We start from the raw sequence: 12,797 nt of genomic DNA, 5'->3' as shown, positions 1-12,797 counted from the left end.
GTCAAAAGGGGCATGTCATGTCACCAGTTGAAGGTGAAGGTATATATACTCCATTCCACATCCAACGACCGCAACGACTCTATTCAACTAAACCACCACCTACCTACCACTCTCACTTCCCAATAGTCAAAAACAGCCTATCCCCCACATCTCCCAAACCAGGCTTGAGCATCCCACGATCAGTCAATTCCTCATCCACCCCGGCCAGCCAGATCTCCACACCAGCGGGCCACTCCGCGGCAGCCGCCTTCACGCCGGACGCGGCGCCGAGCACGGACAGCACGATGATGCGCTGGGCGCCCCACTCGCGCAGCGTCTGGATGGCCGCCGCGCAGGTCCCGCCCGTAGCGATGACCGGGTCGAGGATGATGGCCAGCTCGGACGCGCTGGCCCCCGCGGTGCCGCCGCCGCTGGCGAGGTGGTTGGGCAGGTTGTTGTAGTACTCGACGGGGTGCAGCGTCGCCGGCTCGCGGTAGAGGCCGAGGTGGTGGACGGGGACTGGGTTCGGGAGGAGGGTTTGGATGGCTGTGGGGTTGGGGGTGTTTGAGTCAGCATGGCTCTTTGGAGTGGGTGTATGGAACGGGTGGAGAGGGGAGAAGGGGGGAGGAGTTGTGGTACATACCTTCAACCATGCCCAGGCCGGAGCGGAGGATGGGGATCAGGGAGACAGTGGCGGGGAGGAGTTGGTGGGTTTGGAAGTCGAAGCCGAGGGGGGTTTTGTCCTGGAGACAAAGGTTAGGCTTGGTTCGGGTTTGGAGAGATGATGGCCGGGGCGGGGATTTAACGGACAGTTGGCCCTGTAGTACTGGTGAGTCCTTTGGCAAACGCCTCGCAGGCTACGATCAGGGAAATATCGTGAATCAACCCCTTGACATCTCGCGGAGGGGTGTCTTGTGACCGCAGCTGGCTCAGCTTGGCCAGTAAGCACGGATGCTGCGAGACGTGGACGTTAGGCGGAAGGTCCGACATGGTGGTGGTTTAGGTAAGGTCTACAGAGTATAACAATAGGGAGAGATGAGAATGGAGAACAACGGTTTTGTTTTGGGGAGACTCGAGTTCTTCGAGGTTAGGTTGCGATACCGTTGAGATCCGACGGAAGGGGACCTGCAGCCAGGAACGGTGTATTCCGCCGCATCTAACCTCTTATAAACGCCCTATTGGGAAACAAACATCTGCAGAAGGTCGTGCGGAAGCATGATTCGCTGCAACCGGAGAGGGGAGCTCCATGGTTGGACACATCATGGATTCTCGCCGCACTCCGAGACAAGCAACAGCGATCGGGTAAAGGAATCAGGGCCTGGCCTTGGCTATCTTTCTCAGTCGGGGAAGGTGCCCCAGGCTTGAGCTGCATGCATTTGTCCCTGCCTCCGCGTGACAACTTGAAGATGACGGTGAGCCGGGAGCGGGGCATGAGGACGAAGATAAGATAAGCTTAGACTGAGGTCGGATAACAGGGGTATCGAGCCCGGACCCACTGCCAAGAGGTACGTACCGGCATTATCCAAATCTAGTTCCATTCCGGACCAGGTCCGATTTAACTCCGGACAGGAAACAACGACATCAAACAAACATGGGTTGAAGCAACGAAAGAGGATTGGCTTGCATTGCGAAATGGCCGAGTCGCACGGTCTAAGTGAAGAGCCATCACAAGAAACACAGCATGGCCGCCGCGCTCCAACCACGTCTGGGGGATACAATGCTCCGGGCTCGATACACGATCTGGATTCTCCAGACGACGCGCCCACCTCAATAAACCGACCTCATCCACAGAACGCTTCAGGAGTCCCACTCAAACATGGACGGAATTCCCCACACTCTCGACGGGCATCGACGACTTCTCATCCCGGTTACGATGTTCCGGATACGTATACCAACCTAGACGAGACAGCCGATGTCTCGCCCATACAAAACCCGCACGAGGAACCAATCCACCGTTTCCGAAGCCTCGAGCAGACCCGGGCCCAGGAGCAGGAGTTTGTACGGGAACAGAAGCGCCATCGCCAGCCACCCGAACCAGAGAAGCCAGAGGAGGCCAAGTACGACGTCTCACGTCTCCTGACCCAGCTCTACATCGTTTCCTACCTCATCTTCTTCTCTATCCTCGGCACCCTCGCCCGTCTCGGCCTCCAGGCCCTCACCAACTATCCAGGCATCCCCATCATTTTCACCTCCATCTGGCCCAACTTCGCCGGCAGCTTAGTCATGGGCTTCCTCTCCGAAGACCGCATGCTCTTCCGCGAGGCGCAGGCCCCAACGCCCAGCCCGTCCACCGACGAAGAAGAAACCACCAACGGCGCCCCTTCCCCAAAACAAACCCACGCCGCCCTGAAAAAGACCATCCCCCTCTACATCGGCCTCGCCACCGGCTTCTGCGGCTCTCTAACCTCCTTCTCCGCCTTCATGCGCGACACCTTCTTCGCGCTGGCCAACGACCTCCCCACCAACAACCACATCCCCAGCGCACCCACCCCACCTCCACGCAACGGCGGGCACACCTTCCTCGCGCTCCTCTCCATCCCCCTCATCACCCTCTCCCTCTCCCTCTCCGCGCTCTTCCTCGGCGCGCACCTCGCCATCGCGCTCGCGCCCATCCTACCATCCCTCCACCGCACGCCGCACGCCTGGGCCGACCGCGCCGCCGTGCCGCTCGCCTGGGGCTGCTGGCTCGGCGCCGTGCTCCTGGCCGCCCTGCCCCCCGCGGGCCACACCGCTTGGCGCGGCGAGGTGCTGTTCGCGCTGGTCTTTGCGCCGCTGGGCTGTCTGGTTCGGTTTGGGGTTAGTTTGTGGCTGAATGGTCGGGTTGCGGCGTTTCCGGTCGGGACGTTCGTGGTGAATGTGGCGGGGACGGCGGTTTTGGCGGCGGCGTGGGATTTGGCGCATTCGGGGGCGGTTGGGGGTGGTGGCGGGGTGGGAGAGGGGGCGATGGTGACGGTGACGGTGGGGTGTCAGGTGCTGGCGGGCGTGCAGGATGGGTTCTGTGGGTGTTTGACGACTGTGTCGACGTGGGTGGGGGAGCTTGCTGCGCTGAGGAGGAGGCATGCGTATGTTTATGGCGGGGCTAGCGTGCTAGGCGGGCTGGCCGTGGTGGTTGCGGTGATGGGGGGAGTACGATGGAGTGAGGGGTATGAACCGGGGGCTTGTGGGTAAGAGCTGTAGCTATAATGGCTATCTATCTTGTTGTTTATCTCACGTAGCTGACCCAACAATCAGTGCCATGGGCGGTGCTGGGTGAAGGTACAAGTATGTGCTCTACATTGTCAGCGGACAACTGACAACATATTAGTGAATCATTGATACCCCTCTCAAATTTGCTGCTATAATCTCATGCTGACTGGCCCGGAAAACCAGATAAAGCATTTAGCTAAATTACTAGACAATCCCCTCCTGCATTATATTATTGGTTATCGAATGACAAACCGACTACCTATCTCAGAAAGAACAGAAGCCGATGATAAGTTTGCTTGTTCAGGTAACTGATGTGATCCAAGAGAGAGTCGATATCCCCGTTGAACGCTCCACTTTTCCCAGAATCATCGTGGATAAACCCTCATCCTTGCTTTCAATCCCCAAGTTCTTCTTACCCCATCTTCACCCTCAGAAACAACTGGCATGTCCCTTGAGAATTGAGACTTGAGAGTTTCATCTTGGACAAACGAGGCGAACAAGCCAAAATCTGATTCCGCCGGGGTTTAACCGTTATCGGCCGCCAGGGACCATGACTCACCCCACCTTCCCCAATAATCTCGGGCGGGATGAAGTTCGTTTGGAGCATGAAGGACCCCTCAATTTCCTACCGCAATCCAGGACCAAGACATTAGCAACCTTGCAGTCAAGATGGTCGCCTCCGGAGAACCGATCCTTCCCGTACCTGGGAAAGAAAATATTATCATCACTAGCGCTCTTCCCTATGTGAACAACGTTCCACATCTCGGCAACCTCATCGGCAGTGTTCTGGTAATTTTTACTCTCCATTTCCCTCCCTAAATCTCACACAAACAACCTGTGACTCCACGAGTCTTCTCATCCCTGTTTCCGTGAAGCCAGGGCGATTCTGCCCGGTCCTGCCGGCCCCTAGTCACTAACCAACCTTCACAGTCTGCAGACGTCTTTGCCAGGTTCTGCCGGGCGAGAAATCTCCCAACCATCTATGTCTGTGGCTCGGATCAGTACGGCACCGCGACGGAGACGAAGGCGCTCTCTGAGGGGGTAGACCCGGCGACGTTGTGTGCCAAGTATCACGCCATCCACAAGGACATCTACGACTGGTTCAGGCTCGACTTTGACGTCTTCGGCCGCACGCCCACGGACGAGCACACCGCTATCGTCCAGGACATCTTCACTCGTCTCTGGAACAACGGCTACATCGAGCAGCGTGAGACAACCCAGGCGTACTGCCCAACTCACTCGTCCTTCTTGGCCGACCGATATGTCGAGGGCGAGTGCAGCCTCTGCCACGACAAGGGTGCCCGCGGCGACCAGGTTTGATTTGCCCTGTTTGATTTGTAATGTTCGCGGTCGCTAATTCATTCCTCAGTGCGACGCATGTGGCAACCTCCTCGATCCTCTAGAACCGGAGAGGGATGCCTCCGGAAACCAGGAGACCAAGGCGACCGGTTGGTTGATCAACCCTCGCTGCAAACTGGACGGCACCGCTCCTGAGAAGCGCCAAACCAAGCATCTCTACCTCCGCCTGGACGCCCTTCAGGGCGAGATTGAAGAGTGGCTCAAGACGGTCGAGAAGGCCTGGAGCGCGAATTGCGTCTCTATCACACACTCGTGGCTGGATCAAGGGCTCAAGCCACGTGGTATCACTAGAGATCTCAAATGGGGTGTCCCAAGTATGTTTATCGCTGCCGCCTCGAGGTTCAATCTAGCAGGTTCACTAATTTACTGTGTGCAGTTCCCACGGGCCTGGACGGTCTCTCCGACGAGGACTATGCCAAGAAGGTTTTCTATGTCTGGTTCGATGCTTGCAGTATGTCGCGCCTCCCCCCTAGATTTGACGCCGCTAACTTGAGCAGTTGGGTACCCCTCAATTACCAGGACATACACCGATCCCGGCAACCTGGCGGGCTCAAACTGGGAAAAGTGGTGGAAAAACCCAGATGATGTCTCTCTGTACCAGTTCATGGGGAAAGACAACGTGCCGTGAGTAGTGTGCCGACTATCGATTGGCTGCTTCTAACAATGGCCACAGGTTCCATACCATCATCTTCCCCGCCTCCCAGCTCGGCACCAAGGAGAACTGGACCAAGATCAAGGCCGTGTCCACCTGCGAGTACCTCAACTACGAAGGTGGAAAGTTCAGCAAATCGAAGGGCGTCGGCGTGTTCGGCACCAACGCTCGCGATACCGGCATCGACGCTGATATCTGGAGATACTACCTCTTGTCGAGGCGGCCCGAGACCAGCGACTCGGAGTTCAAATGGGAGTGAGTCTGGTCGTGTTTCTTTTTCACTCGTTTCTTTCGTACTAACAAAATTCAAGGGAATTTGTTGATGCCAACAACAATGATCTGCTCAAGAATCTGGGCAATCTGTGCCAGCGCATCATCAAGTTCTGCCAGGCCAAGATGGACGGCGTGGTGCCCGAATACGATCTTTCCAAATTTCCCGCCTTGCAGCAACATAGGGAGGAAGTGGAGAAGCTCCTCCAAGACTATGTCGCACATCTCAAGGCTGTGAAGCTGAGGGCAGGCTTGTCCATAGTGATGAAGTATGTCGAGCACCCCATCTGCCCTGACACAACGTGAAACTGACAACGGAAATAGCATCTCTGGGGTCGGCAACAAACTACTCCAGGATAACAAGCTCAGCAACCAGCTCATCGCCGAGGAGCCCGAGCGCTGCCGTGCTGTGATTGGTATCGCGCTCAACCACATTTACCTCGTGGCCCACCTTCTCTCGCCCTACATGCCCGAGAAGTCGCAATCTATCCTCAGGCAACTTGGGGTCAAGGGCCCGGGTGGGGATGGCCAAGATATCCCGGCGCAGATCCCAGATACCTGGGAAGCGAATGATCTCAAGCCGGGCCATGCCATTGGTGAACCTGAACTGCTGTTCGCCAACATCCCCGCGGCGAAGATCGAGGAATGGCGCGAAGCGTTCGGCGGCGAAGAGCTTCGCAAGCAGAAGGAGATAGAAGCGGAGAAGGCCGCGGCCAAGAAGGCGGCGAAGGAGAAGGAGAAGGAAAAGAGAAAACTCAAAAAAGCGGCTCAAGCGGCTCAGGCAGCTGAGGCAGGGCAGGGGCCGACTTCAACGCTCCCTATCCACCCTGCTCCGCCTGCCCAGGCTGCGGCGAAGGCAAAAGAGCCGGCCGAACCTCGTGTCCAGAACTGAGTATTCGCAAGCAGAGGCGCAAACATAGAGGAAGCGTGAGCCATGGTACTCTAGACTAGACGCCTGGCAGCATTTTCTGATTTTAAGCCTATTCATCCACTTCTGTGGCCGCTTTGTATGCAGTGTTGTGTGTGCTCTGTACTTTTTGTGCTGCTATTTGATTCCAATGCTACCATCAGCGAGTGGGTGAGGGGCTGTTGGGGTATTGGAGTGTGATAGGTAGTGCCTTGGAGAGGAGCTACTAGTACCAGCAATCCTAACATTGTTGCCTGGGTATCACCGGTCTCTTACTCGGAACTGTAACGAGCCATTAGCACTCTTCACGGAAAATTGATACAAGTAAATTGAGGGCTAATATATCAAGATGTGCCAGCACCTTATCCTTTCTGGTCAGTTTTTTCTAACTATGGCCTGAAGTTATTATGATGCGTTATAGTACCTACCTACCTATTTAGGTATTTGAAACTCTATTTATTATGACTCCGTCTATGATTTGCAGTACTGGCTTTAGTCATAGCTAAGGGACGTTACGGTTGGGCATTCCAATGAACTAGACCGATGTTTTGCCGCTGATAAGCGTTTTAATTTTGTTAGCACGAATTACGGATTCTTGAGTTATTTCAAACCCATCGATTCACTTGGGTACTACAATGCCACCACCAACCTTTGCCACGCCACTCCCACAATCACCCCGCTCCGATATCTTGGAATGGCGGTTCCCGAAACCGTACCACAACCTCACGCTTACGGGCCGCTCTCGCGCAGCATGGCACACATCATTCGTCATCCCGCAGCTTAACCTGCTGCTGGACGCCGGCATGGTCGTCAACAACCTCCGGCCCAAGCACATCTTTCTCACTCACGGCCACAGCGACCACACCCTGCTCACGCCTGCCTTCGTCAAGCGCAGTGACCCGCCAGATATCTACTGCCCCGCCGAGATGAAGGATGCCCTCGACAACTTCATTAACGCCAAGACGATGCTGAGCGAGGGGGGTGGCATCTGGCCCCCTGAGAGCACATCGCCGTACTTACAGAAGTACAACACTCCCAAGGCCAAGGCTAAGGACGAAGTTGAACCTTCAGAAAACGAGCAGAACCCTGCCCAGGAACAAGAACAACAACAACAAAAGCAAGACGAGTCACAAGACCAACAGCTAAAACCGGAACTACAACCACCCTCCCCCTCACCCTCCCCCTCCCCCTCCCCCTCCCCGTCCCCACCCCACCCCCTCCTCCAAACGCACACCATCCACGGCCTGCACCCCTCCAGCACCATCACCCTGCCCCGCCTCCCGCCCCCCCAGTCCTACACGGCCACGGCCTTCGCCTGCGACCACACGGTGCCCTGCCTGGGCTACCTCTTCAGCGCCGTCACCCGCAAGCTCAAGCCCGAGTACCGCGGCCTGTCGGGGGCGCAGCTCAAGGCGCTGCGTGAGCAGCAGCAGCAACGAGGTGGTGGGGATGATGGGGAGGGAGGGGGTGAGGGAAAGAAGGGGGGGGTGGAGCTGACGGCGCCCGTGGCGACGCCCGTGTTTGCGTTCCTGGGGGATACCACGGCGGGGACGCTCGCGGCGGGGCCGGCGTGGCTGGGTGGGGAGGGCGGGGTGGGCGGGGTGCGGGTGGTGATTACCGAGTGCAGTTTCCTGTGGGAGGAACACCGGGTGCAGGCGGAGCGGACGCGGCATACGATTTGGGCGGATCTGGAGCCTGTGGTGAGGCGCTGGCCGGGGGTGGTGTTCGTGCTGATGCATTTTAGTCTGAGGTACTCGGATGCAGAGGTGCGGGAGTTCTTTCGGGGGAGGGAGGGGTTGGGGAATGTGGTGGTTTGGGTTGATGGGGAGGGGGGTGGGGGAGAGGGAAGAGCGGATGGGGAGGAGGGTGGGGAGGAGGGGAAGAGTTGAGGGTGGTATCAATGGAAAGGAACTGGATGGGGATTGCTTTATTTAATCTTGTATGTGTCAGGGAGTTAACGGGGGGTGCAAAGCAGTAGAGGCAAGCAGCCCAATACCCTCTGCGATGGCAAGCCGAGTAAACAAACGCACAAGATAACACGAGTGACAACAATGAACTTAGCTTCTTTTGATAAACTATTCACTAATATTCAGGCAACTGTCTAGGTACTTGGGCTATCAATAAGAAACGGGGGATGAGAGCGTGCCAGATCAGGGGGGAAGCTACCTACCTAGGTGATCAGGTTGTTGTTGTGGTTGGCCCCACGGTGGCCAACTGAGTGCAACGAACCGTGCACGCGGCCCACGTCTCGCCATGTCTGTATTTTACTTTCGCGGCGGTGCATAAATGCCGCGGGCCGAGTTTACCTGGCCTTGTTCGGCCCGAGTTCGATACCGGATTACAGGGCTGTGTGGCATCAACGACGAGGTTATGAAACCTGCTATCTTCTCTCACGAGTCACTTATCACCGGCAGAGCAATAAGAAGTACCTAAGCTACACACATGCACGTACTTCTAAACCTTTTCTGCGATGACATGAACTTCTGGGTGTCGCGGGCGTAACAAGTCAAGAACTTGGCAATAATTAGATTCTGGGAGCCGAGGCATACGACATACCATGTCACGCACGATGCTGATGGCATGATGGAAATTAGAAAATGACGTGACTACCCCTTCTTGCATAATTAGGTACATGCACCTACGTCACAAGTGTATGCGATGCTGCATCAGTGCATGCATGCCGATGCCGGCGCCAAGGTGGCTCATCCGTCTGGCTCAAGGAGTCAAGTCCCAAGGGCTTTCTCTTCCCGCCATACCCGCTGCAGGTAACATCACTAAACATGTTCGGGAGAGGGGGTGGCTATCGATGGTCCGGTCGTGGTCTGAGTCCGGCTGGTTGGGTTCTAGTGCCGGTACCCAGCGTGGAGCCCCCAGAAGGGAGGGCGGTGGGAAGGAATTGATCTACCTAGGTATGTAGCCGCCGGTGCCGCCGTTAAGTGGGCATTCCTCATGGCCCGTACGAGGCCTAGCAAGGGTGTTCGTTTGGATATATATTATTCATACTCCGCTATGCCCTAGGGCGTGCCGGACCCTCTGCTATTTAGTGTACAGGAAAACCGTGCCCTCCCGGGCCGGGTGAAAAACCCCTACCAACAATCAAGGAACGATGCGTTCTGGTGAGTCTACGTATACAAAGAGAGGAGGCCTCCTGGCCTCCGAACGGGGGCGCTTCAGGCCGCCGTTTCCAGCTCGAGCCTCCTGGCCAAGCTGTACATCGGCAGCCTCCCCGAGTCCATCAGCCAGTCGAGGATCCTCCTCGCAAGCCGTGCAGTCGTGGGATTGATACCGTGTAGAACTGAGTAAAAGTCCCGTCGTGTCCGAATTCCAGTTCTCTCCCATCTTCGAGTCAACGGTGGGGCCAAACACCACACTACCAGGTGTTCGGCAGTCTCTCGTCCCTCGCCACACTCGCAGGCAGGCGTCAGAACCTCCGGGACTTCCCGTGTAAACAAGTAGTCCCGTAAGCCTATTGCTCCCGTCCGGATTTGAATGAGCAGTGAGCTTTTCGCCTTGCTGAGACCGTCATGCCTCCTTAGGGTTTCGTTCCGGAATAGCGTCTCCCGCTGATGGTCAAAGTCGTCCGCCGGCCTGGTGATTGCTCTGCCGTCCCGTTCCTTTAACCACCTCGCTCTCCAGGCCTCTTCTACTGCCTTGTCCGTGTCTATGGTTCCCCCCGTCCAGCGCATGATCGTGCCCGCGGCTCTCTCTACCGCCGTGGGCCCTTGAGGTCTCAAGGTTCGCGGTCGGCCCCTGTTGCCCCTCCTCGAGCTGAGTCTCTGCTGTATCTTGCGGCAGGCGGTAAGGATAACGCTCCCCGCCGTCTTTTTGCCGCCTTGGCCGTCGTCCAGATCGGGTTGTTGGAGTCGGTTTTCGAAATCTGCAAGCCGTTTGTTTAGGTATAAGTCCAACGGTGGTACCCACGTCTCTGTCTCGAGGTTACGGATGGGGGTAGACTTAAAGGCTCTCGCCACAATCCTCAGGCTCTTGTTCTGGGCCTTCCCGAGGGCCTTGGTGATGCCTTTCTTCACCGGTTCGCCTCCCACATCCGTGGGAATGTGGAACGACGATGCGCCATAGGCCAGCGCTGACCGGATGCACTTTGTGTACACTTCTCGCGCTTTGGCTAGACCCAGTCCCCACGTCGATGCCGCTAGCCTCGACAGGGCATAGCTCTGGGTCCTCAGCTTCTTCTCCACCGCCGCAAGGTGGGCTTTCCAGTTGAGCTTCCGGTCCAGCCAGACTCCCAGGAACCTGGCAGACTCCTTCGGTCTGACGGGGCTGGTGCCTCCCCCTGGGTTAGTGAGTTCCAGCTGGTTTGTCCACTGCCGTCGTCCCTTGTTGAAATGGATCAGTTCGCTCTTTTCCGGGGCGAACTTCATCCCCCGACTGTCCGCCCATCGCATGCATGTTTCCCACGCCGCCTCCAGTTGCCGGACATTGGCCTCGGGGTTTCGACCAAACACCAGGAGGTTGGTGTCATCCGCAAACCCCGTTATAGCCAAGTGAGGGTGCTCGTCTTTTAGCTGCTTGTATAACGAGGAAATATAGAGGATGAAGAGAACAGGGGAAAGGGGTGAGCCTTGGGGGACCCCTGCCCGAATTGCCGTCGGTGCCGCCGTCTTGCCGTCGAAAAGAAGGGTGGCCTCTCGACCAGTCAACCAGTCTCTCGTCCAGAGGACCAGCCACCTCGGGTAGCCCATTTCTCGCAAAGTTGCTAGCAGTCGGGTGTGGTTGACCGTGTCAAAGGCTCCTGAGATGTCCAGTTGCAATAGGGACGCCGCACCCTTCTGTCTCCACGCCTCCTGGACCTGGGCTACTACTAGCCGGACAGCCAGCTCTGTGGAGCGGTGTGCTCTGTTCCCCATTTGTTCATCTGGTAAGAGGCCGTTGACTTCTGCAGTTTGAGTGACCTTCCTGGCGACCACTGACTCTATTACCTTCCCTAGGGTTGGCAGCAGAGCAATGGGCCTGTATCCCCCCGGGGTCTGATACACCGGCGGAGCCTTTCCTGGTTTCGGTAGTACTACAGTCTTCGCCCTCTTGAAACGGTTCGGGAACCATCCTAGCTCCAGACACCTTGTCGCCAGAAGGGCCAGCACTTCAGCTAACGGTGCTCCGCACGCCTTCAGAAGGCCCATCGGGAGCAAATCCTCGCCTGGCGCCTTCCAGGGGCTTGCTCTTCCTATCGCTTCCGTGATCTCGGTCGGCGTCACTGCTTGTACAACGTCGGAGCCCGGGTTCCAGCTGCCCAAAAAGGCTGGGTCTTCCACGTCCGTCAGGTTGGCCGGTGGGTCCGGGAAGAACCTCTCGGCCAGCGCGCTGGCCTTCTGGTCGTGCGTTTTGGCCGTTACCTGTCCGGAAGAGTCCTTAAATTCCGGCAGCCTCGGTGGTTCTGGCGGCAAAAAGCTCCGTAGCCTGGCCCATCTTTCCAAGCTCCACATCTGATCGGGCTTCTTTGCCTCGTTTGCTTCCTGCAGGTTGTTCCTCCAAGCCCTCGTCCGTGCTTCGCGCGTTGTTCTGGCAAGGTCCTTGAGCCTTTCGCCGAGCTCCTCCCAGCAGTACTCTGCCCGCGTCTCCTTCGCCAGCCTCTCGGCTTTCCTGGCCTTCCGGGCGGCCTGCTGCACTTCCACTGTCCACCAAGGAGAGCTGTAGCCACAGCTCGCCTTCCTCCTTGGAGTGCTTTCCCCCGCGACCCAGGTGAGCCACTCGACCAGGCTGCCGAAAGCTTTATCAAGACCCTCGACTGTTCGGGTCCTGGCCAGCAGCCCGTCCGGTCCCGGGTCTGTAAGTCCCATGGCCTTGCATAGCAGCTCTGATTCAGCCTTCACCCTCTCCCTGTCCATCTTCTTCCAGGCCCAGCCATCCGGTTGGGTTGGTCTCGGCCCATGCCCTTCCCCGACCTCGAGCACTTGTGGGTAGTGGTCTGACTTTCCACGGCATTCTTCCCCGTAGTATACTGTTTGGAGGTTTTCCGAAGTCCAGAAGTGGTCGATGGTTGACGGGCGGCCTCGCTGCCGCCCCTGGGGAGCTCGCGTTGTCGCCCCCCTTGGAGTTCTGATGGTGAGGTCCCACAAGGAACCCAGCTGCAGTAGGTCTTCCGATTTCCTATCGTAGCGTCCGAACTTGTCCCACAGTGGGTTCTTTAGGTTGAAGTCTCCTGCCAGAACCACCGGGTGGCTTGGCCTTGGCCGCCCTTGCAGGGCTCTCGGTACGTTCTCGCCGCCGGGAGGGTTGTATATGGACCAAAGCTCGAATCCGGGGTCTTCCCTTCCGAGGTCCGCCTCTGGAAACCACACGCGGCACCAATTCTCCGTGGCTTCGGAGTCCCACTGCCTGATTTCAAATCTTTTGCTTACATATATCGCTGCCCGCCCCTCGAGTTTGTGTACCAGGTGGTATCTGCTGCTCCGGGGGCAGTATGTAGACTTCGTTTGGATATAAGAA

At 57.2% G+C, this 12,797-nt stretch overlaps 3 protein-coding genes across 3 annotated transcripts; 2 read left to right on the top strand and 1 right to left on the bottom strand.

Moving 5' to 3' along the window:
• Positions 1 to 112: 112 nt before the first annotated feature.
• On the bottom strand, positions 113 to 969 carry F5144DRAFT_485760 (uracil phosphoribosyltransferase-domain-containing protein; the record flags this gene model as incomplete). The annotated part of the gene is made up of 3 exons (XM_066785515.1): positions 113 to 525; positions 623 to 722; positions 790 to 969. The coding sequence occupies 3 exons, from the start codon at positions 967 to 969 to the stop codon at positions 113 to 115; spliced, it is 693 nt and encodes a 230-aa protein (XP_066644651.1).
• Positions 970 to 1,611: 642 nt separating this feature from the next.
• Positions 1,612 to 6,338, top strand: F5144DRAFT_591543 (tRNA synthetases class I (M)-domain-containing protein; the record flags this gene model as incomplete). The annotated part of the gene is made up of 9 exons (XM_066790284.1): positions 1,612 to 2,264; positions 2,460 to 3,143; positions 4,016 to 4,058; positions 4,096 to 4,479; positions 4,535 to 4,838; positions 4,901 to 4,961; positions 5,198 to 5,431; positions 5,488 to 5,715; positions 5,771 to 6,338. 9 exons carry the CDS (start codon positions 1,612 to 1,614, stop codon positions 6,336 to 6,338), a joined length of 3,159 nt encoding a protein of 1,052 aa, XP_066644650.1.
• Positions 6,339 to 6,988: 650 nt separating this feature from the next.
• F5144DRAFT_546480 (beta-lactamase-like protein) lies at positions 6,989 to 8,458 on the top strand (the record flags this gene model as incomplete). The annotated part of the gene is made up of 2 exons (XM_066787414.1): positions 6,989 to 8,119; positions 8,447 to 8,458. The coding sequence occupies 2 exons, from the start codon at positions 6,989 to 6,991 to the stop codon at positions 8,456 to 8,458; spliced, it is 1,143 nt and encodes a 380-aa protein (XP_066644649.1).
• Positions 8,459 to 12,797: the final 4,339 nt, after the last annotated feature.

Source organism: Chaetomium tenue (assembly GCF_020726465.1).
Source record: "Chaetomium tenue strain MPI-SDFR-AT-0079 chromosome Unknown F5144scaffold_3, whole genome shotgun sequence".
NCBI classification, from domain to species: Eukaryota; Fungi; Ascomycota; class Sordariomycetes; order Sordariales; family Chaetomiaceae; genus Chaetomium; species Chaetomium tenue.
The sequence above is the reverse complement of the archived record's forward strand: the minus strand, read 5'-3'. Positions and strand labels throughout refer to the sequence as shown.